The 25,290-nt window shown below is 37.4% G+C and overlaps 1 protein-coding gene across 1 annotated transcript; it reads right to left on the bottom strand.

Annotated features, from left to right (window-relative positions):
• Positions 1–440: 440 nt before the first annotated feature.
• Positions 441–10,290, bottom strand: LOC145774107 (uncharacterized). The gene is made up of 3 exons (XM_082585257.1): positions 10,156–10,290; positions 9,216–9,365; positions 441–2,395 (listed from the first exon to the last, which is right to left on the bottom strand). The coding sequence occupies exons 1-3, from the start codon at positions 10,175–10,177 to the stop codon at positions 2,115–2,117; spliced, it is 453 nt and encodes a 150-aa protein (XP_082441383.1). The 5' UTR covers positions 10,178–10,290; the 3' UTR covers positions 441–2,114.
• Positions 10,291–25,290: the final 15,000 nt, after the last annotated feature.

The raw sequence follows: 25,290 nt of genomic DNA, 5'->3' as shown, positions 1-25,290 counted from the left end.
TTGAAATCATGTTACAACCGAAATCAAGAAAATGAAATCTCTTTTGAACGTTCTGAATGAGTGGAACGTTTTTCTTTCGCACCATCATTTGGTTATTTGTGCTGTTTGCTTTCAGCTTAACTGAAGATGATCTAGCTGATCGAAATCGTTTGTAGCTATTTATGATTGAGTTGACTCTGACTTTGTAATTGAATTGACTTTGTATTACATGTTACCGAAACCTTCATATCATGTTTCTGACACTTGTCAGAGCGTACGCCTTCTCTTTCCTGATAGCTTTTCGTCCTAGTCCAAAACCATGCCAGAAGTATTGACGTCACATCACGACTAACATTTCAATTCTTTGGTATGACGCCACCAAACAAAATACCTGGTAAGCCTGAATCTATTTCCTCCACAAAACATTTATACAAAGGACAAAACACGGCCTTCTTGTCTTCGTTTTTTTTAATAGGCTATTTACAACACAACATGCGCAGACTCACTATCCATTCATTGTTAGCTACATAACACACATTTATTTAACTGTATGTACAGTATATGCTGCGATGTACAGGTTTACACACTATATGCTTTAATACGTTGTTTCATAGCAAATACATATAGCTGGAATGGCAATTTCATTAGGGCAAGTGTGGGACCTACGGAGCTGTTTTTGTTATTTTACCTCCCACGTCGACATAATACTTCAAAACTTTCTAATTTTTGTTTTCCAGCCTTGTAGCAGAATTGATCTACCTTCACAACTACTTTATAGTTGAATTCATTATTTCAATTGTGAACAACGAGAATATGTTAAAATGTTAATTGTTCCAAAGGTTCCACCCCTATGCCACCAATGAAACTTCCAACGGGACCTATGGAACAGTATTTAAGCAATCCTGAAAAACATGCAATGTAGCATTTTAAACAACGATTTAATTGTGCACTATTCGCAAACCATGTTTAGCAAGCAAGCCGTAAAAAGCATTTTATTCCTTTGCATTTGAAATACAAAGTGATAAAAACCGGTTAATCGCATATGGGATAATTTTATAAACCGCTTTATTGCATAAAAATTTTCAAATTCTAAGTGTTTGAAACTATATCTGCGATAGATTGCTTGGGCTGTTGTTAGAAAACGTTTTTTTTTGTATTAAAAGAAGGCAAAACATTCCTTACATACCGGGAGCCAAAAAGCTTGGCTTCTATGAAATCACACAAATCCTATTTACTGCTAAAACAAAAAAGAAATCTCTACTATTCTGGCTTTATTTTCATAGAAATGTTGAAATGATGTTTTCCAATAAAAAAAGACCTATATTTCACTGAGGCGTCAATGTTCCATAGGTCCCACACCTCTCCTACTTATATGGCCACGAAGCAGGGAAAACTGCGCATCGGCTTGGGTACGACAGAAAACTTAACAATTTCAATACTCAGCCTGTTCCAACCTTTACCTTCCATCACACTAAACTTGAGCCGGAATTATGGAAGCTATGTTTTTCAACGTAAGTTCAAAGAATCGTCAGGAAACATAATTTTATAGTAGATCCACAAAAACACATCACATAACTCTGACACAATAATAGGGCTCTTACTTGGTGTCGTCATTCGAGATGTGAAGCAGTGTTGATTCAATGATAAATTATAGATGGCGCCTGGATGTGATTACGACGAAGTTACCAGAAAAGCCAGGGCCGTAGCCAGACCGCAGAGCAAGAGGCCAATTTTTTTTTAGGGCGGACCGAAAAAATTGAATCATTATAATTGTAGCTGTTGCTCGAAAATGTTAGGATTTTTCCAGGGGGGGCAAGGCTCCCCCTGGCCCCCGGCTGGCTACGGGCCTGAGAAAAGCACTGCAGCCAAGCAGAAAATTAAACTCTTCGGTGTTTTTTTTTCAATCTTATCAATTATCTTGTAATAATTCAAAGCTGCTTGTTACATCACACAAGCTGCACAATCAAGTGGCAAGAAAATAGTAACAGTATTCCGCTAATTATTAGCGTAATACTTTAACTATTATACTTGGTCTTATATATCTCATACTACAAACTACATGGACAACTAATTGTATAGTCAAGTGGTCTATTTACAACTTACAAGGTAGGCTAAGCTAGCCTACTTAGGCTTAGTCAATTATTTGCTACTTCCTTCTGTTGAGCACTCTGGGAGGAGGGCTTTCTCTGCTTCTTGGTGAAAAAATAGATTTCTGTAGCATTTTCTAAATCTACTTGCGAACCCTTCAGTGGTTTTGTCTCCGTAGCATCTCGCTTTGTAGCATATTCCATAGTGAGGTCTTCTTCCTTGTATGGGGTTTCGTAATTGTACATTAGTGGATGTCGTTTCGCATCGTCGGTGAATTTGGACGGGTCTGAGTCGCCTGTTGTTGGAAACATTGTAGGGGACGTCTCATCTGTAACAAGATTAATTTTCGGATTGATAAAACTAAGATTTCGAAACTGAGAATTATTTTTGAGATATGTTAGCGCGTGTTTTTTATAGGCTATGTAAGCTACCCATAACATATATACGTTTCTTTCCAGAGCAGACAATATCAGCGCAATCGTACAGAGGCGCTGTCGAGTACATTATTACTCTAAATCCATTGTTTACATTTACTCCTAAATCTATCCCTTGATCGATTTCTCTCATGATCATGTTCGCTGCCCTCAAAATAAAAACTGTAAGCTACACCCCTTTTTAGGGCTAGCCCTATATGGCCTGCTGAACTGAAGCAAGAAGCACTTGCTGAGTTGTCGCATGCCAAGTGGTTGGACAACCGTGGCATCGGTGTCACATGCAACTTGTCGTTGCTCTACAAGCTACGTCAGTGGCGTAGCCAAGGGGGGGTTTTGGGGGTTACAACCCCCCCCTTTGGCACGTGTGTGACGTCACGATATTGAAAATGATGCTTTCAGTCTAAAAAAAAATTGCCTAGTTTTAAACAAAATTGCATTAAAAGAGCGAGTTTTGCCAATACCAAACATTCAAACATCTCAGCCAGGAATTAGCAACAAGAAAACACAGAGACTTTGCTTTTTTTTCCGAAAAATGCCGAAGAAAACATGATCTTATCCTTTTGTTATGCTACCGGACAGCATCATTTTACAGGAATATTCTTACCCACATTTTTGTTGAAAATGCTCTCAGAATGCACCAAATTCAAAGTAATTTTTCAAAATTTTCTGGGGGAGGCCCCCCAGACCCCCCGCCGTTGGGTGGTCAAAATCCCCCCTTTCAAAATTCCTAGCTACGCTACTGAGCTACGTCATAAATCCTCAATGTCGCACGTCACAGCTGATCAACACTTGATCAGGTTTTTCCCATCAGCACTTTGGCGTAATATTGTGATTGACATTTGTAGTTTGACCAAATCGGTAGCCACTTTAACAAGTCAAAATTCTGCCACTGCGAATGACTACAATGCAACCGCCAACCAATCAGAACATGTTATAAGAGGTTACCGTCCAATTGTGACCCTTCTAGCACTCAGCAAGAGAGTTAATGCTTGTTTTGAACTTTATTTGGTAATTACAGAAGAAAAAGAGTAATAGCAGTGGTGGGAATCGAACCCGCGTCAACGAAATGACTACTTAATACTGAAAAGTTTGGGTGTTCATCAGGACAATTATCGTTTCTAGCACTAGTTGCTACGTTCATCTGATGAAATTGAAAGTAAAATTAACAACAAACAAGATGGTTTATTGCTTCACTGACGTTTCGCGCACCATGACAATGCGCATCCTCAGAGCGAATAACATACAAAATAAAATTTCACCAGGTTATATACTGCAGTGCGATTGAAGGCAAGAAAAAATAAAACACGCAATATTTTAAAAATTGGCCAATGATGTGTGAGCGGTTACTTTCCACGTTAAATTACGTAAAAACTTCCAACAATAAACATAAAAATTCGAAGCGGTGACGACCAACAGAAAAAGTGCGATTGAAGGCAAGAGAAATAGAACACAATGTTTTAAAGATTGGCTAATGATGTGCGGTTACTTTCGACGTTAAATCACGTAAAAACTTCCAACAATAAACATAAATTCAAAGCACTGAAGACCACTAGACATTCGAGACAAAATTAGATGGCAATAACGTTTCCAACTGTGTTTAAGTAGGCTTGAAGCCTGCATGTCGAGACAATAATGATTTATAAGGTTTTGGTAAAAGGTTTCCGTCGTTCCGGTTGAGTACATTGCAATGTTTGGATGTGATGTTGATGAAGCAACTTTCTGCGGTGGTGCGTTGATAATAATTACTTTCATTTTTCAAAATTTTTGTTTCTGACCAGTTAATTTTGTGATCCTCTTCTAACATATGTGAACAAAGGGCTGACTTTTCATGTTCCATATTTTTGACCGCTCTGCGATGTTCTTTGACCCGGGAATTTATACTACGTTCAGTTTGGCCAATATAAACTGCGTCACAATCATTGCAAGGAATTTCATAAACAACACCACATTTATTGTCAAAAGGGGTGGGGTCTTTTGGTAGTGATAAAATATTGCCGATGGTTCGAAATGGTTTCATAGCGACTTTAACTCCGGCGCGATTCAATGCTCGTCTTATCGACTCAGAAACTCCCTGTATGTATGGAATGGTGGTGAAACCGTTATAAGTTTTGCTGTTGCTTTGTTTGACCTGACGTGTGGTCGAGAAATGAGTGTGCCGTTCTGCCATTTTCTTGGGAAATCCATTAAGTTTTAAAGTGTTATAAATTTGTTTGTTTTCGTTTTTCTTGTTCTTTGCAGAGGTGACCAAGTTGTTGGCGCGGTTGTAAAGTGTTTTGGGAATAGATAATTTGTTTGTTGTTAATTTTACTTTCAATTTCATCGGATGAACGTAGCAACTAGTGCTAGAAACGAAATGACTACTTTCTAGCCCTAACCCCTAAGGTAAGCCAACCAGCTGGCAAAAAATCCATCACTTAATTTGCTTTCTATCATCTTCTTTTCGCCATTTTTTACGTCACTTAAACCATGCTTAATTAAACCGTAGCTTATGATTGGTTGGCGGTTTCATTCTAGTCATTTTCAGTGGCAGAATTTCGACTTGTTAAAATGGCTACCGACCAATTCTGCCAAAACATCATTGTCACAATCAAGGTGCAAATGCCTCGCGATGGCTTGCTTTGTATCTTCAACGAATGTGCTATTTTCATTATGGAATTCTGGTGCGTTGTGTTATTATCGGGTATTGACCTAAAGTAACCTCTGATGACGAAATCTGTATTATGTAACGTGTTTTCTACAACCTTCGGCCCTACGTGACATTCTATAAGCTTCTGCTTGTTGACATTTAAATGCTACGTGACCGAACGATGGTTCTTTATGATGTAACCTTCTCGAAATTACTGGACTGAACAGCCAACTATAAATAGTGGTGTAGTTTGTATTCTGATTATTCTGAGATTATTATTATGGGAGTTGTATTATGATGAGTTGGTGATGAGAGTTCATTATTGTAGTAGTAGCAGTTGTTAATAGACGCAAAGATTATTGTTGATCGAGAGTGGAAGTATTGAATACGAGTACTGTAAAGCAAAGTTGATGCTAATATAATTTCTGATTGAAATTAGAATCGTATGAGAAGCTGTGAGTGGATCACGTTAAACTCGATCAATAGTCGCAAGCATTGGAATCTATTGCTGTTTACTATTACTTTGATTAATTGTTGGAAGTGGTGAACCATTCGTTGGAGTCCTTCAAGCGTTTTTATATATCATTTCACCAGTAGAACTGTCCGTGAATTTAATTGACTGCTTTTCGGTTTGACCCATTAAACTACGTCATTGAATCTTTCCAAGTCTTTTTCCTGGTAAGAGATAGAAAGAAATCGTGACAATCATCCGATACCAGGTTGACAATTTACAGGAAACAGTTTTATCGTGAGAAAATAATTTGAAAGATCCTGTATCCAGATTGAGTTACCCCTGCATCTGCATTGTTCGTTAGTATGTTGCGCATACTAACGAATTCTTTATAGTATTTCCACCCCGATAGCTCAGCTAGTTAGCGCGTGATTTCGTAAACAAAGAAGCTTTAAAGTCAAGTGGAGCTGGTTCGACTCTCGGGGTGTGCGCTTGAGCAATGCGTTTTATAAGGACTGCTCTCCAGTCAACGGCACTTAATGGTTGGAATAATTCCCCGCCAACAACACATCAACAACAATCAGAAACTTCACCCTGTCAATCTCGGTAACCGGCCCTGCATCAAAAGTCTCTACAAGTAGGCCTATGCGAAACTACCAGGAATAACCTATTAAGGCTTTGTCAGTCCGAGTAGAACCAAACCACTGTGCACGATTGTGAGGCAAGTGAAGATTGTTTAAAGCAAAATAAACAACAAAAATTAGGCATGTCCTTGTGGACCACTTCCGTTGCAATTGTTGATTGATTAATTGAGGAGATGGTTTGGATTGTAGAAGCTTTTTTAAGAGCTTGATAGTGGAATTTTTGCATAGGCTAAACCTACTTGTTGAGACTTTAGCCTAACCACTGACATAGGCTACGCCGGTCACCAAGATTGACAGGGTAAAGTTATTGCTTTTTTTTTTTTTTTTTTTATCGGCTGCATAGCCAAGTGGTAAGAGCCCTGGAACGAAGTTCGAAAAGGCGCCGGTTCGACACCGCTCAAAAGAATGCGACCGTGTCTTTAACAGGACACTTATAGGCATGCCTGAAGGTGGACACAAAGATTGGCTTCCTTGCCTTCCCGTCCACTTAATCTAAATTCTAAATCTACAACCACCGGGTGTAAGCCTGGATACGATAAAAAGTTATTGTTGAACTGTTGTCATGGAATTGTTGCATCCACTAGCCTAACTAGGAGCAGCGAAATGGAGTGCAGCTCTTGCTATGTGTTGCTCATGCGCACACTCACAGAATCGAACCAGCGCCGCTTGTTCTTAATGATGTGACCGACTAAATCCGAGTTTAGGTTCAGCAACTTAAAATAATATCTTAGATCAGTTTTCCATAGTCTGCAGCATGACTATTGCCTAAGTTGTTTTTACCTGTGTTTTTAGAGTTACTACCAGTGGCGTACCGTGACCACTTTGATAGGGTGTTCAGTGACGGCAAAGCAACAGCGGGGGGTCTGGAGGGCCTCCCCCAGAAAATTTTTAAGATTAACACTGAATTTGGTGCGTTCTGAGAGCATTTTCAGCACAAATTCTGAACATGAACAGAACTGACAAAAATAATGTTGTCGGAATGGAGAAGAATACAAAATAGATATTTATTTGACAGCGCCTATTGAATGAAAGACTTAATAATATCAAACATTAAGTTGCATTTCTAAAGTCACATACTTCAGTTCAGTTTTTATTTCCGACCATCAAAACGAACAATATTACTTGCCATAACACAGCAGGAGTCTGAAAAAACGCGAAAGTTAAAGCGTGCTCGAGATGGAAATGATTTACTTCATGCAAGGATTAGGCACGGTCGCAACACCTTGAGAAATGTAGCGTATTAAAAAGCGAATTAAAAACAAACATGTAGTAAAAACGGATGTAGTCTAAACGCAGCTTTAGCCACTAGCCAATTTCGTTATTATCAGTAGCCTACCGGTATCATTTTGTTCATTGGCTTCACATTTTAATATATATATTATATACCGTACCGGTGGTACACCCAAGACGAAACAAACATAGGCAATAATTAATGTGAGACAAACCAGGAGACACAGAAAGCGACTTTGAGTCAGCTGGCACCTGTTACATAATTAAAGGTGTTTCAGCAATAAGGTACAATACCAGTAACATACAAACACTCTTAATTACAAAACGATTAGATGTGTTGTTTTAGAATGGTGCATCAATGATATTGGCTGTTGCCATAAGCTTTGTTGCAGATTCAGACAAGCTAGTCCTAATTTACTGGCACTTGGTGCATAAAAAACATTTTATTTTATCTTGTTTCCAACTCTGATCACCTAAAACTCTAATCTAACAAGCTAAAACTTGCTATTGCCTGGGATTCCCCCAATGACGCGCCAAGGTGTGCAGATCAGCGAGTGCACAGCCTGGCTGAACTAAAACCATTGCTGTTTTCGCTGCCTTGTGACGTCATTTTTCTTATTTGTTTATTTTAAATAGCACTCGCCAAGCTGTCAGTGCACACCCAGCTTAAAGGTAATGACCGAAAAAAATTAAAGGCAATGACCTCAAACGTTGGAGTATTAAAATTAGAAGGGGACGAGTTTTGCAATTGAAAAGAAAGCAGTCAGCATGCAGCAAGATGTTAGAATATCATGAAAGTAAAGAACATCGACAATCGATGAAAGTTTTCTTTTTTTCTGGATTTCTTGGAGTGTTCAGTGCACACCTTGCACACCCTGAATATACGCCACTGGTTACTTCTAGTAAAACGCCTACTAAAAAAGTGTTGTGTATGTATCAAATAGGATTGGTAGAGAGTTTGCTTTGTTAAACCATAGAGAAATAAAACATCGTAACTTTAGCGGGTTTAGCATACTTTAGCGGGTCTAGCATACGTTTAGCATCCTACCCCCTTTGCTCTTTCTTCAAATGTTGTGTATAAATTTAGTTGTTTGCGTGACGCAAACCAGACATACATTGGTATGTCAACCAGACATTTGTTGACAAGGGCCGGGGAGCACTTAAACCCAAACCTAACAACTAAAAGTGCAATTAAAGAGCACATCGCCTCTTGTGAAACGTGCACTGACAATGTCTCGATCGACCAATTTAAAATCATCTCTCGAGGCAGATCTGATTTTCAGACTAAGATCATGGAAGCCTTAAGAATCAAACGTAACAATCCATCTCTCAACCGGCAGTTATTCGCCTGTGGCTCATCGCTCCTTTTGTGTGTGTTCTAATTGTTTTGTCCAATGCCTGTAGTCTACACCTGTTTCCCACCGCATAATTTACTCGCAATCATTCTCGTATCATTTGTTCAGTTTGTGCTTTCAGTCCAGAGTGTCGTTACAGTTACAGTGCATAGTCAATTTATCTTACGATTTTTCATTTTATGTATTGCAGATTTAATTCCTAATGAGGACACACGTACGTGTCGAAAACGTTTGAGTTTATTTTATTTAATTATGTTATATTTTGTGTGAAATGAAGTATGCTAAACCCGCTAAAGTTACTATGTTTTATTCCTCTATGTATCAAATAGGCTACACAACAAAAAATTAGCTTACATATTTTAGCACAATTTTGGTAGACTCCGGACAAAAATAGCACAGTCCCTTTACCTGGAGGTTTGTGATGTATTCCGCTCAAGTACGACTCCAAGCGGTAGGGTAAACTGTCTGTATCGTAGCGAGAATTTTGGAAGATTTTATTGTAATCTTCGTTGGGAATCTTTATGTATTGCTTCTTTCCATCGCTTTCTTCCTTTACATCTGTAAATTAATGGTGATTGGTGCCTAATTATTATTTATTTGCGTCAGACAAAGCTGTTCATATCCAAAACAAAACGAAATAATGCACCAATTGCAAATGCACAAAAGTCACAGAGACCACTTTGGATGTCGTCAGTAAGAGCTCACTAAATATCTACTGTTACAAACTTACGTACAATGAGCGTTGGAAGAGTTGAAAGTATTCAGAACGATAAAAACAATCAGATGACATCAGGTCTGATATAAAGCGATTTGAGGAGTGTATGCAACGGTTAATAAACGAAAACATGTTTTTCCTCAATAAAGCATCAAACGTTGTTATATTATTCATTACTTGATATTCACGGGCACTGACATTACGAGGTAAATTGTGCAATATTCTGAAAGAATCATTGTAAGCAACACGTAATTGTTTTATACTAGAAGATCTAAACTTGTTCCACAACTGGGATGCGTAAAACGACATACAATAAGAAATGAGCTACTAGTCATTCTTAAAGGTCAGCTGAGAAATTCAGCACAACTTGTGTTGTTTGCAGGTTGTTGAAAAATTAACGTCACTACCACAACAACAACAAATCAAACTTCATTTTTTCAAGTTTAGAAAACATTGATTTTGATCTTCAAGATCATAGCCTATAGGCTATTCTTAGTGATCGTAATTTTGATCTTCAAAATTGGCGATCTTGCTCATCTCTGGCTGCAATGAAGTATACATTGTTGTAATATTTCTGTTTACAACTGTTACAGTTCGTAACAAATTAACTCAAATAAATCGAAAATAGCTCACAGAATATTTCTTTGGTTGTCATTGCCTTTTTCTTCAGATGGATAGCCCACAGTGGCTGTACAAATATCCAATTATATCAATGGAAGATAGATTAAAATTGTCAAAAAAAACATAAGAACTGAAATTAAAGTGACCTGCAGCAATAAGCAACGCTTGACAAAAGCTAATTGTCCGCCCCGATAGCTCACTTGGTTAACGCGTGACTTCTGAAACGAAGAAGCTTTAAGATCAAGCGGCGCTGGTTCGACTCTCGGGGCGTGCGCTTGATCAACGCACGTTAAGGATTGCTCTCCATTCAGCGGCATCTAATGGATGGAATAATCTCCCGGCAACAGCACTTCAACAATCGGAAACTTCACTCTGTCAATCTCGGTGACCGGTCTGCGTCAGTGATTCAAAGCCTCTACAAGTATGCAAAGCTGCCAGGATTAATCTCTGCAAGAAGCTTTCCCAGTCCGAGGATAAAGGTTCAATCAATCAATCCAACCTTGCTGGTTTTATTAACGAAAAGCCTCATCTGCATCAAGCCCTCTAGCACAGGGATGGCGAACCACTGAACCGCGGGTCACAAAGTAACTTATCACAGATTTTCAGTGACCCACTTGTCTTTTTTAAAATAATGAAATTTAAGCAAATATTTCAGCAAAGAATAAGTGTTTCACTAAATATTTGTAATAAGGCTTCACCCTATTTTAATCTAGTACCGTACCGATTTGCCATATAGCAGTCTGACACAACTTAAGTTGTGGTAATGTTTTACAGCGATTTGTTGAATTGTTGGAAGAAGTACAACTTTTTTTAGCTGAAAAAAATCAAAAATATCCAGAGTTAAGCGAAAGTACGTGGTTAAATGATTTACATTTTTGCTGATTTCACAATGCATTACAATAAGTTAAATACTAAATTGCAAGGCTGTGGAAATATTGTATTATCCATGTTTGGGCACATTAAAGCATTTGAGAAGAAACTCGCTATTTTTTCTGTAGACCTTGAACAAGGTCAGCTGAAATATTTTCCTCAGTTGTTGAAGCACTTTACCAGCACCAAGTTAACTTATGAACAAAAGCAAACTGCACTCAACAAGTATGTTTTACTGACGAAAGAGGCCAAAAATGTAATGTCAGAAAGGTTCACCCAGTTCCGAAAGCTAGATACTATACATTGCAGTTCATTCTTTTCCCGCATGCAATTCAATTTGAAAATCTTGAATTATCAAATTTCGAATAGCTTCGTCTTTACAACTTGGAAATGGAAATGATAGACTTACAAGAAAGTGCAGTTTGGAAAACAAAATTTGTATACTTAAATCATCTCTTACAAAAAATTGAAATGAAAACAGATATGGATGGTTGTGACTTTCCTGCTGTTGAAAACCATGCTGAAAATATAATTCTTACAGAGTGGAACTCCCTGCCAAATTCGTTTGAAACTATGAAAAGATTTGCGGTAGCTCTGTTAACGTTGTTTGGTTCTTCATATTCGTGCGAATCTTTATTTTCTCACATGAATTTTGTACAATCAAGCACACGGAATCGTCTCAGCTCAGATATGAGTGCTGCATGTGCGAAGCTAAAAACTACGGATTACCAACCAAGGATAATAAGACTTGCAGAGAAGATGCAGCAGCAAGTTTCGCATTAACATGTAGTTTCGCATTAACATGTAATTAAATGTACGACCCACTTTTGCTTTTTCAAGGATTAAGGTCTCTTTTGTGACCCATGCACTAAAAAAGGTTCGCCATCCCTGCAGTCTAGCAGATGCTGATGATGTGGTTGGTAAAGCACAGCCTTTGATCATTAATTCCCAGGACGTTGTAGACTGTAGCTTTTTTTTTTTTGTCTAACTCAGTATTGCCAAGTTTGGTTTGAAAAGGTTTAAGAACGCTTATGTGAAACTTCACTTCTGGAAAAATAAACATAGAGAAAAGTTTTGGATTATCTTTTTTATTAACGCATCCGGGAAAGAAAAAAAAGTAGCCACTCGGACAAAGCATCCGAAGGAACGAAGTAATATGGAAAAAAATGCAAGCTTTTTGAAATGTGACTGAATACCTGTTTCGGTTGTCATGTCAGCAACATACCAATTAGTAAGGTAAAGGTGAGCCCCAGACTTGAATCCAAGCATCGGGGGATGAGAAGATAAGGTTCTCATTATACTAAGTCATCGGCATTAACGAGAGTGGGGTGGCCAGTTATGCCATTTTTTCAGGCTTCTAAGTCTGCTTCGCCGTCTATTGCTGGTGGTTAAGGTGAAAGTTCTGTTCACAACAACCTCCATCATCGATTTAGATCGTATTGGATGCAGCTTGCTAGTAAGGCCACCATGCTATAGTAGGCTATGTTATGCAGCTATTGCGTCCAAGAAGACAGCGCCGGTCTTCTTTTCTAGCCTCAACGCAGTCATCATTATTTTAGGTTAAGAGAGTGGCCTGATCCACAGTGGGTATTCTGTGTCGAAACCCAGCTTGCTCTTTTGGAATTAGTTGGTCAATGATTGGGTTGACGTGGGAATAGATAAGCCTTCCGTGGTTGAAAGAAACCCAAAGGAGGAAGATCGGACAATACCTCTTTGGGACATCTGATGGTTTGTGAAGCTTGAGAGTCGCAATCACTAAAGCTCTTCTTCAGATTCTTGGATCTTAAGATGATGTAATCAGGAAGAAAGAAATCAACCAGGACTTAAGGTCAGGGTCAGGATAGAGCAGGCTATACAAGCTCAAGAAACATCGTATTTAGCCCTTAAAACTTATAAAGCGGGGGTGGTAAACTTTGCTGGAGTGAAATCTCCAAACTTAACACATGTCAACAAAATTTTTATTGCATTTCTAACAACACTTTTTTTTACATAGTTTGGGGGCCCTGATTCCGAATCTGACCTTCTGAGCTCCACCACGTGCAAGCCAATTAGCCATGAGTAGCTAATGTTTACAATAGTTCAGTTCAGTTCATTCATTACAATAGTTGAAACTGTTTTATAAAAAAGAAAAAGACCGGATAAATAAAAATTATTTGGTGTAAATCAGATTTAAGAACTAATTGTATGCCATATAGGCTACAGTAGAAGAAAATTAAATTGTCGATTGCATAAAAACAAGAGCATGCAGAAAGAAACTGATTGCAGATTTGGTATCAGGATTCTAAACTCATTCAGAATCCGTTAAAAAATCTCATGCAAGAAAAATCAAACAAAAATTGATGAGTAGTATTTGTTCTTGTCATGTTTTCACTCGCCACACTGCAGAATTCCATGGGATCCATCTCGACGACCCTGTTCTGCTTTAACTGAGAAGCAATAGAATTTGCAGAAACGGGAAACTGACAAGAAGAGTTTGCTGAGCGCCCAATAAGGTTGTTAATGATGCTCCATGCTTTGCGGCTTGAGTGTGAGAAGTCGATGGTTTAGATGGCTTTGTTCCATCACTCAAGCTTCTTTGCATTCAGCCGCTCAATTAATCTTGTAGCGGCGGTGCCTGAACTAATAGTCTTCCAGGTGTGGCATTCAAGTAGGAACGATAAAGAGTTTTACATTCGGAACGCAGTAACCTACGGTGTGTAGTTGACCAAGAACTTGAAAAATCACTGCCTTTATAGCCATTTGAAGAAACAACTTAGAGCCATATACGTTGCTCAAACGTTCGTCTGTGCAATGCCATGCTGACCTCATTAAAGCAATTAGGCTACTTCATATTTCGCTATCCATTGGTAAACTATTATTATTTCTTGTTGCTAAAAATTATCCTATACTCTGAGACAGAATCTAGAGAAGCCTTTGTTTCTAATGGATGTAACGATCCGGTTCCTGCAAACAATTGCTTCTGGCTTCATTGCTGCGCAGACAATCGTTCTACGAAGACACCAAAACAAAAGGTAAAGTTATGCTGCTGGTAACTTGGCCCAGCAAATCTGACAAAGTGAACAAAGCAAAATTCTTTGCCAGTTGCCTGGTTATTTTCCATGACGTTACCTCATCACGTGACACATTTTTTTTAGCCTCTTGGTTTTGAGATAAGTGTTAGAAAATTTTTATGTAAGAATAAGTAAATTGAAACTTCAATTGAAAATTGTGTTTATCATTTCTTAGTCAAGGCATGTCACAGGAAATTAGTCAAGGCATGTCACAGGAAAATTAGTATTTTCAAGCATTTTTTCTTTAAAGCTTATAAATTCTTGTTTGTTATTTCAATTACAGCATAACCATTTCTGGGAAATATGTTCTCTTTCTTGGGCAGGCTAATATATTCAACCAAAATTTATAGTTCCGCAAGTTGGCGCCAGAGAAAACATTTTTAAGATGCGAATAATAACTTTAAACTATTATTAAATTTTTTCTCATTATTCTTTAGAATACGATATTGAACGAAATTATTATCTGCTCTCTGAAGTCTCTTTTTGCCACAAAATGAAAAATAAACTTATTTTGAATGGTTTCACTCGTTAAAATCTCATAATGTGAATATAAGTTCTGAAATGTTGATTATCACAGAATGAAAATTATTTGCGAACAAGGGTTTCCATGAAAAAGACTTTTAATTGCTAAAACTGTGCCTTCATTTCTTTCGTTTCTACTGGGATATTTATATTCAGTATTTTCGTGGCCAGAAACATTCAAACATTCGCCAGAAAAATTCAAGCTTCTTGTTTCTTTTCTTAATTGATTGAGTTTCGCTTTTAGCAGCATGATCGTTTCTTACTTCACAATGTATAATAATTTTTTAACTACTGTGCTGTAGATTCCAGAATAAGTTTTAAGCTGCAAATTTTTTTTGTTAATTTTTGCCTATGAAAAAAGTAAAAGAAAGTGGAGATATTTTTAGAAAGAAAAATAAAGCTAGAGAAGAGGAACTAACAAGAACTAATGAAGGAGCCATTTTGAAATTCTTAAAATCTCCTCTGCTAATGAAATAGAAGAGGTTAGCAGCCACAGTAAATCCCTACTTCAAGTTCAGACTGAAGAAGAAGTGTAACGCGAGCAAAACAATAACGAAGTGATCATTGAATGAAGTCAGCCTATGAATGAAACACCTTCAGATAAAGATAAAACGGTGTCCGACGTTTTTTCGTAAACAGTTGTTAACACAAAGAACAGTTGGAAACAAAAGTTGGAACACAAAGAAAACAGTTGGAAGAACAGTTGGAAAAACAGTTGTGTTGTTGAAAAAACAGTTGGAACACAAAGATGTTGGAACAGTTGGAACACAAAGAAAAATGCGCCCTTTCAAAATTGAAGAAATTTCTTTTTACACACGATGTTCTCGTACACTTCAACCCATTGCTTCCTTTAGGAATTGCATGCGACGCATCAAGCGTGGACATCGGCGCCACATTGTTTCACCGCTCCTCGGATGGAAGGGAGAGGCCAATAGCCAACGTATCGAAAATCTTGACATGATTTCAAAGAATTTACAGCCAAGATCAAAAGGAGGCTTTGTCCATCATCTTCGCTTTGAAGAAATTCTACCAATACCTCTACGGTAGGAATTTTATTTTGGTAACGGATCATAAGCCTTTGCTTTCACTTTTTGGTCCAGATAAACCTACCCCTTCGCTGGCGGCTAACCGGTTAGCACGCTGGGCGTTGTTTTTGAGTCAATTTAGTTATACTATAGCGTATTGCAAAAGAACGCATCACCAAAACGCTGACGCCTTGAGCCGTCTTCCGTTCAGCGATGACCCAATTTTTGACGGGAAGGAAAGTGCAGATATCGATATTGTTTGCGCAATTGATACGTTGGACTCGCAGGTGAGTCATTCCGACTCTTTGCGGAAGGAAACTTCTAAAGATTCGGTCTTGTCTAAAATCATTCGCTTTACACAAGAAGGATGGCCTGCGAAGTGGAATGCTGACGATCCATTCCAACAGTTTAGAAGAGTTGCTGATTTTCTGACAACATGCTATGGTTGTTTATTTTATTGTCCTCGAGTAGTTATTGCTTAACTTTGCAATGATATATTCTTTCTCTTTTACACGAAAGTCATTTCTGCATGCAACGCATGCAACAGCTGGCCAGAACTGTAGTTTACTGGCCAAATATCGATGTTGACATTGTCTACCTCTGCCAAACATGTACTACATGTGGTGAGTATCAAGCAAGGCTCCTGTCTACCCATGGATAGCTCCAGAGAGGCCTTGGAGCTGAATACATGTCAATCATGCTAACAATGTTGTAGGTTCTAGTTGGCTAATTCTTACAAATGCTTATAGTAAGTATCCTTCCCCCCAACTCCTTCCGTATCGACTTCGGTTACTATTGATCTTATAGTGGAGGATTTTGCCCATTTTGGATACCCCCACTCCATTGTCTCGGACAATGCCACTACGTTCTCTTCAGAAGAGTTCCAGAATTATTATAAGGCTAGGGGAATAGTCCACTTCACTGGAACACCATACCATCCAGCTAGGACTGGTGCTGCCGAGTGTTTGGTGCACATTTTCAAGCAGGCTTTGAGAAAATCGTCGTTACCGGCTTGAAGTGAGACCACTCAATTTTTGATGCAGCTTCGCCGTACGCCTAATGCCAATGGCTACTCTCTCAGTGAGTTATTAAACCAACGCCAACTACAAACTAAATTAGATGTCTTACTTCCTTCCTCAGCTCAGGTCATGAAAACATCTAGTCCTCCGCCTCGGAAACGAAACCGGAAAACAATTAAGTTCGATGTTGGTGATCCTTGTTATGCGTTGCAATTTAGTTTCAGGCAAGCCGAAGCCCTCGTTGGGTTCCTGCCGTAGTAATGAAGCGACATGGGAGTCGTAGTTTACAGGTTCGAGTGGACCCTCGAGGTCCAATATGAAGGCACCACATCAACCAGCTACGTCCGCGTCACGTCTCGCTGGAAGACAAGGATCCTGGTGAGGCCACCTTCACGCCGTCTTCGACAACTGAGGTTCGTCTTCCGATTGCACCCGACAACCCATCGACGCCGATTGCGACGGAGGATCCATTATAGTCATCGCATCAAGGACTAACATTAAGGTGGCCAAAGAGAAGACTCCAATCGCCTCTTCGTTATGGGTAGTCATAAGTTTTATTGGCGAGGTGCTATGCATTTTGGTTTATTTGCATTGAAATTATGTGCTTTGTTTTCGTACCCCTCAGGTCTTCTCCTTTGCTTTGTATTCATCGGTATGCTTTCAGCGCGTCTACTTTGCAGGTTTCGCACTATATCTTGGTTGTACAATTTTATAATAAAACAGAACTCTAGTATGACTCGTTTTATGAATTTAAAAATGTCCAAAGAATATTTTACCCGCAAATACCTTACATTGACCTTGAACAAAGTATTTTTAGGCGTTGCATTCTTTTGATCCGTAATTGAGCTTCTCTCTTAGCATCGGCTTGATTGGGTGTGCGGTTATTCTCTAATACGTTAAATTGCCTTCCCCATTGTTTTATTTATTTCGATTAATATCAAGTAGGATCTGTATTTTTTGTTCATATCCAGTTTTATACAGTACTTCGACTAATCGCAATTTTTCAAATCTCAACAAAGGGTAAACTTTAATGTTTTTTCAACGTGATTACTTTTATCGATAGAGAATCTTTTTGACTACCATTGCGGAATGGCATAATCGGTTGCTAGTGCATCAATTATATATTTTGAAGTCTACAGTTGCAACTTTTCATTTATTGTCATCTACCAAACAGGCTACAAGCAGTAATAAAGCATTTGAGCATACAAGTGTGTACTGTACATGGTTATATGTACAAAGCTATGAACTTCAATAAATCGTACGATAATGATTCAGGCCATTACAATGCAGATTGCAGATTATTAAACTGTTCATGCTTTAATATGATATTAAGTACATGTTATAGGCTATAAATCAAATATAGTTATTACTATCTGAAGCCTTTACAAATTGTTTCACCTAACGGATCATCAGAAGGTCTTATTCAAATAGAATAATAATAGAAATAGTTCTATTTGAATAAGACCTTCTGATGATCCGTTAGGTGAAACAATTTGTAAAGGCTTCAGATAGTAATAACTATATTTGATTTAATTCGCTCTGCTTTGCCTTTTTGCTTGGCATTGAGCACTTTTTGTGGTATTAATAGTTTTCATTGTTATAGGCTATATATACGGAGGAATAGCAACAATTTACTTTTGGTAAAATACTGCGGAATTTGCTGTTGTTAAAGTGTTTGACAAACAAATACTCACTGCTGTTTTAAAACTTAACAAAAACAAATTATTCAAGCTCTTTCACAATTTTTACTCTTTAGGTTAAACTTTTTAAATTTGTAGTCATTTCTATCATTCTTAGGTCACAAATAATATTGTAGGCTTATTGTTACATCGCATAGCTTCCACAACTTGAATGTCTCATCAGAAGCTAACTTGGGTGATTTACAGGTGGACATAACAAAGTAATTTTGCTCTCTACAATATATGATTGGAAACATTGTTGATAATTTTCTGAAGACGTTGACGAATGTGGAAGAATGGTTTGGTTTTGTTCTTTTTCCTTTGCCGCGCGGGCTTGATGAAGCGCCACGCTTATGATGTCCTTAATTTGTTTGAAGAAACAAGATCTCACGGTGTCTTTGCTCCTGAAGACAGTTGCCAGGTTTCCAGATGACATTATCAAGATGCCCAATGCTATTATAAAGTTGACAATCACCCCGGCGTGAATCTCCATCTTATGCTTTACTGTACAAAGCATGCAAACGTCTTCAAATGGCAACTCACACCTGAAACAATCACAGATGATCAGTGTTTTCTTATGGTGGTGTATCGAATCGAAAGCAAATAAATACAATGAGAAACAACAAAGTCCCGGTTATAAAATTTGTTCGTTTTTACAACGGTTGAATTGAATAGATTGAATTAATGTAAAAACGAACTGTAAATTGTAAAAAAATAACAGTTAACCTCTCAAGTACATGTAGCTCCACACAGAGTGAAATTTACATGACTTTTGACTCTTTTTTATTTCTTTAAAAGTAATGTCTAAAAAGACATTATTGACCCAAAAGAAATGTCTAAAAAGACATTATGAAAAGTAACTACGGACAAAGGCCAGTGTTTCGATCTTCCGATCTCTTCAGCGTAGTAAAGTGAAAGTGGAAAGTTGTCTTGAAGTGTTGGTCGAGATGATGATTTGAAACTTGTGTGATTGTTGTGAGACAATGAGACTGGATTTAATTTTTAATTCGGACTCGAGCGAAACGTAATTTTACAGTCTATTGGAAGGTCTGATTTTTTTTGAGAGAATTTGTGCTAAGAATTGACAGGAATTTGTTAAAAATAAAAAATAGAAAAAAAGACAAGAATTTGCAACTGAGCTAGGACATAACAATAATCTGAGATGGATCTAAAATACAAGAAATTAGATTCTAGTGGCACATATAAGTATTAAAATTCAAAGAAAATGAAAGGGTGTACCAGCAAACATCTATAGTCATGTAAATTTCACTCTGTGTGGAGCTACATGTACTTGAGAGGTTAACTGTTATTTTTTTATTCACTTGTTGATTCATTCATATCAGTTAGTACCCTCTGTGGATCCTTCTCTTGTATTATGGGGCCAATCCTATAGATGTTTGCTGGTACACCCCTTCATTTTCTTTGAATGTAAATTGTAAGCTTGGGATTTTCTTTTTTGATAATTAAAAAGATAACAAAAAACGTTAGAATGACGTTTCAAACTTGGATTTTTGTAAAGCTATGCTTCTTACATAACCATTTTTACCTAAAACTATCTTCAGATAAAGAACCAAAGAACAGACAGCAGATGAAAAACGCACAAAGTCCCATCGCAGCTGAAGCAACAAAGATTGTAAAGTAATGTTTCCATCGATACCAGGTAATCAGCAACTTTTTGTCCATGTTCTTGTCGTTACACCAAAGTTTTAACATGGCTTCATGAATTAGCAAACGGTTAGCTTTGTCCTCAACAATGTTTTTGTAATCACCGCAGTCTTGACCGCAACCCACAGTCAGCTTGAAAACTGTCAAAAGATAGAACATATTTGTCAAACCACAAAGAAATGTTTGCAAAGCTTGAGCAGTGAGCACGCATTTCAAGGCTGCTCTTCATTCAGCGGCACGTAGTGAATGGAACAATTCTCCGGCAACAAGACTTCAACAATCGGAAACTTCACTGTACCAAACTCAGTAACCGAACCTGCGTTCTACAAGTATGCGAAACTACCAGAAATAACTTATCAAGGCTTTGTCAATCCGAGAATAAATATTCAAAACCAGCCAACCAGGCATATTCTTTTGAGTGGTGTCAAACCGACAAAGCCGACTAAAGAATAGCCTACCATATAAACCTTTTACAAAAACTAAGCCAAAGGACTCGAATAAAGTATAGAAACCTCAGGAGATGATAACATCCAACCATGGACCGAACTCAATTTGACGACACTGAGCTAGCTAAAAACCGTAACTCATACAGATTACTCATGTGGATGCGCAATCTGCTGCAAGCGGAGATGGCGATTGATAGCAAGATTATTCACAGACCTTGTCAACGTGCAAACTGGAGGCAGATCAAATTTCGATTTTGAACTCTAAGCTAAATTTGGTTTATATCCCTTTGAAATGATAGTTTTGAGAATCCAAATTGCCACTGAATCCCAAATCACTACAACACTCCTGATATTACGTTAAAAAAATGACAAATCTTTTTCAATTACCAGTGTTGCTAGATGCTTTTTTATATTTCCGGTATAAGTACAAAAATATATTGTAGTTCTATTCCATTATTTGTATGGTAATAATAATGAAAAAGTAGCTCAAAATCACACAAAATATGCAGAAAGACTTTATTTACCATTACTGAAACTATCAATTTGTGCTTGCGATTTTGACTGCTATTGAGCATAGCAGATCGGCCTCCAGTCAAATTGAAGAGGTGAGAATGAAAATTCCCCAAGTCACATTTGAACAAAACATATTCAGAACACTTCAAGCATCTATACTTTTATAGTCTATCAGGGGCACTAAACTTTTTTCTTTGAGGGCCGGATTGCTGCGAGATTAACAGCTGCGGGCAGGATGCAAATTACGAAAAGGTATACAACTATTTAGATTCTCCATTGACTTGACTGGAGCACAATAAATAACAAAGTCAACGGTGGAATAGCAAGTTATGATGAAAATCGAAAAGTTGCTGGAAAAGTTATCCCCTGCTGTGATACACTAGGCCTACAGGGCATCGTGCTCTTGAAAAAACATTGCATCTTTCCAAATTTGGTAACTTTTTTCCTCAACAGTTATAGTGCAGCTGTTATTTCCGCAGCACGTGGCAGGCTGGATGAAATCGGTACTGAACAAAACACATTACCAAGATATCGGAACCTAAAATTGGTACTTCAGTCTCTAAAAACACTTTTTCCGGTGTAGATGTTTTGTCAAGGTATTTTAGGTTGATGGAATAATTCCTTACAGGGCTCTGAATTTGTTTTTTTTGAAATGTGACTTAAGTACTTTTTGTTTCCACCTCTTCAATTTAAAGTTTGTTCGTTGGCAACACTTTCTCAATTTAGGAATATTACTATTCAGCTAGAAGAGCCGCAAAAACATGTTTGCGAGTCGCAGTTTGCCCACCGTTGCCATAGAGCAACCAGGCTTGGAAAACAGAAATTCAAATCGAAAAAAATTAACTACTGTATTTCTAGTGATTCTAAGTGATCATGCTACTTAAAACTTTTCGAAATCTTAAGGTCTTAAACAATGAACAAGAAATTTTATTTTCCGTTCTGAATAGCCAGTATCACCACAGTTTATTTATTATAGCTAAATAACAACGGGATCTAATTCTATTCCCCATCTAATGCATTTCACCTGATATTATGTATGGAAGATGATACATGGAAGAAAAGTTTTCTGAGCAAAGCATGGAAAACAAATGCCGGTCCTTCATATCATCTTCTTTCCATTTCCATGTGGACTTCTGATTCTACGTAAATATAATATTACACTATAGGCCTACCGTATATTCTATACATTGTTGTATATTTCATTCTTATATATCAATCAATCAATCAATCGTTTATTTATCAAAAAACAAAACACAAAAGTGACATAAAACAATAATACATATATACAATGTTTAGGTTTTGTTATTGATAGGGAGACAACGAAACGACCATACGGTCAATTAGTCAGTTGCCACCCTGGAAAGAATAATTTGAGTTATGAAACTAATCAACAATTTAACCAAATTGGTTGCAATCAAAAAAGTAACGGCTTGTATATAAATGTATAAAAAGTATATAATAAATACAGTTATATCATTAAGCTGTTGCAGTGCACCCGAAAAAATTTGATTTGGTCCGATTACGCCTAATTTTGTTTCTCGTGGTAGTTATATAAAAAAAAATCACAGGTGAAATTTCTTATCATTGGGATCAAATTTACTTGTATCAGGGTAATAAGATTATTTTTCACCCTGAAAGTGCCCTTGCATCAAGCAAACTGGCCATGGTGACGTGTAAGTTGGATTTCAGTTTTGTCCCACAACAAATACCATCTAATGAGAGTAATAAACATGAAAAACACTTTCAAAGAAATCCATTAGTCCCTTTTACTCGAAATTTTATCCCTTAAAAAATTTCAAAATCTGCTTTAAGATGCTATAAAAGGTTTGAAAAGGTATTATGGTAGCATCAATACAGACCTGAACAACTTTTTTATAATGATAACAAGTTATTCAGTAAAGCACTGGAAAAGACAGATACAGTGTTTCATCATATCATGTTCAATGTTGAAGTAAACCAGAATCTTCTAACATTCTTCTTTTTGAAGTAAAAAAATACTTCAGAAAATCACAAGGAACAAAATGTTTAATCACTTTTTTACAACACGTTCATCTGGGCCTGATCTTAGTTTGGGGTGACGAGTAGGCTATATGCAATTTGGGATTTCGAAACAATAACGTATTTTTCAATAGGCCTATTGTGTTTGTGTTTACTTGAAACAAATAATTAGCTTATAATAGTTACCGGTATGCTGATAAATAATGATTAGCTGATAAATTAGCACATCTCTGCCCTGATAGCTCAGTTGGTTAGCGCGTGACTTCATGAACGAAGCAGCTTCAGGATCAAGCGACGCTGGTTCGACTTTTGGAGTGTGCGCTTGAGCAACGCACGTTAAGGATTGCTCTCCATTCAGCGGCACCTAATGATGGAATAATTCCCAGGCAACAAGACTTCAACAATCGGAAAACTTCACTCTGCCAATCTCGGTAACCGGCCCTGCCTCAAGAGCCTCTACAAGTATGTGAAACTACCAGGAATAACCTATCAAGTATCAAGGCTTTGTCAGTCCAAGGATAAAGATTCTAAACCAACGAATCAAACAACACGCTTAACTTCCATCTGTTCTTGCTTGCTTTTGACTTCTTTTCTTCTGTTGGTGTCTAATACTGACGTTTTTACATTTATTCCACAATTTTCAAGCAGGCCTCAGCCTACAGGATTAGCCAATCGATGATTTAAAAATGAATCAATGTCAGTTGTAGTTACAACATTATGTGTGCTAAGTGTATTTTCAGCAGAAAAAATAATTATTGAAAATGTTGTTGAAGAATTATGACTTTCAAAATGAAAATTTTTACGTCTTGCTTTGTCCTGTTTTAACAGAAGCAGCCTGTACAGTAAACCGCGTTACTGTAGAAGAGCATCCCTTTTATTGTACGATTAATTATAATTATAATTAATCGTATAATTATCCTAAGTCTTTCTTGTTGATATTTCTTCTGCCACGTTATGTAAACGAATTACTTTTGTTCATGATTTTGTTAAAATTAAAACTAGGGTAGTATTTCATTCATACCAATACTTGCTAACAATGCAGTAATAGTATTACAGAATAATAATAATAATGCATATTTTATTTAATGCAACACCCATAGGCCATGCAAGGCCAGATAAACTGTAGCACTAAATACAAACCTTGGATGGTTTTTTTTTGGAATTTTGATGGTCAGTTTCGCTGTTGTTGTCTGAAATGAAAATGCGAGAGTAACATCTTTCCTTCAAGCTTCATTGTTGCTCACTCGTAGTTAAATCACAATTATATCACGTTCATACATATGATACGATTTGTAAGTAGGCTTATAGGCCGGAACAGTTGCAACGGAATATATATTCACCTGTAGTATTTGTTGGAGAAGGTGAATTCCCTGAAGCTTGAGTGTTGGATTGCTGTTGTTAAAACACGAAAATAATAATCTTGTCTTACAAGATCAATAAACAACCATCAAATAATTCTATAAATAGTATTACAGAATATCGGGAGAGGGGAGCAAAGGGAGCAGATAAGCAGGGGAGCAGGTAAGCAGGGGAGCAAATAAGGGGAGCAGCTGACTCGAAGACTATATGTCACTTCGCTGCTTCCTGTCGTCTGTTGTATCGCATCTGTGATCGCAGTGCTACGTACAGTATGTTATCGCAATGGGCGCAAATAAAAACACGATTATTATGATTATTATTATTAATATTAATAAAGTAGAATTTTACTTGAATACGTTTATGCCTGACGGTTAGTTTATTTGTAATCTGCAGGTCGCTGCAGCAGATGAGGTTTATTAACCAATCAGAATGCAAGATCTAAATCAGCTGATTGCAGTCATGCGACTCATTCAGGTTTGAAAGTAAATTAAATTAGCGTTTCGAAGTAACCAGGGTTGGGCTAAGAAATAGTCATTTCTATGACGTGTGTTTGATTCCCATCCCTGCCACTCTTTTTGCCGATCATAGTTATCTGGCGATAAATGGAAAAGATTTAGCCTTGCTGGAAAAAGAAACAAATTCTGAACTGACAAAATTAATAAGTGGTTAAGACAAAACAAGCTCTCCCTAAAATAAATCATTGAAAACTAGCTATACAGTAATAACTAAATTCCTTAATTGTATTGTAGAAACAAAATTTAATTTGATGATAAACCAAACTCCCCTCATAAAATCTAAAATAGTTAAAAGCCTAGGAGTATTTATAGATGACCAACTGACTTGGTCGGCTAACATAAAACATGTACCCATTGATGTACGCGCATACAAAAAATATTGACGCCGTCAGGGTACACGCAAACGTTTAAAAAACCATACGCCGTATGCGTCAACGTAATTGGTAAAAAAAAGTTGGCGGCGTCAGCGCATACACTAGCGTAAAC

Source organism: Aplidium turbinatum, chromosome 7, assembly GCF_918807975.1.
Source record: "Aplidium turbinatum chromosome 7, kaAplTurb1.1, whole genome shotgun sequence".
In the NCBI taxonomy this organism is placed as follows: Eukaryota; Metazoa; Chordata; class Ascidiacea; order Aplousobranchia; family Polyclinidae; genus Aplidium; species Aplidium turbinatum.
The sequence above is the reverse complement of the archived record's forward strand: the minus strand, read 5'-3'. Positions and strand labels throughout refer to the sequence as shown.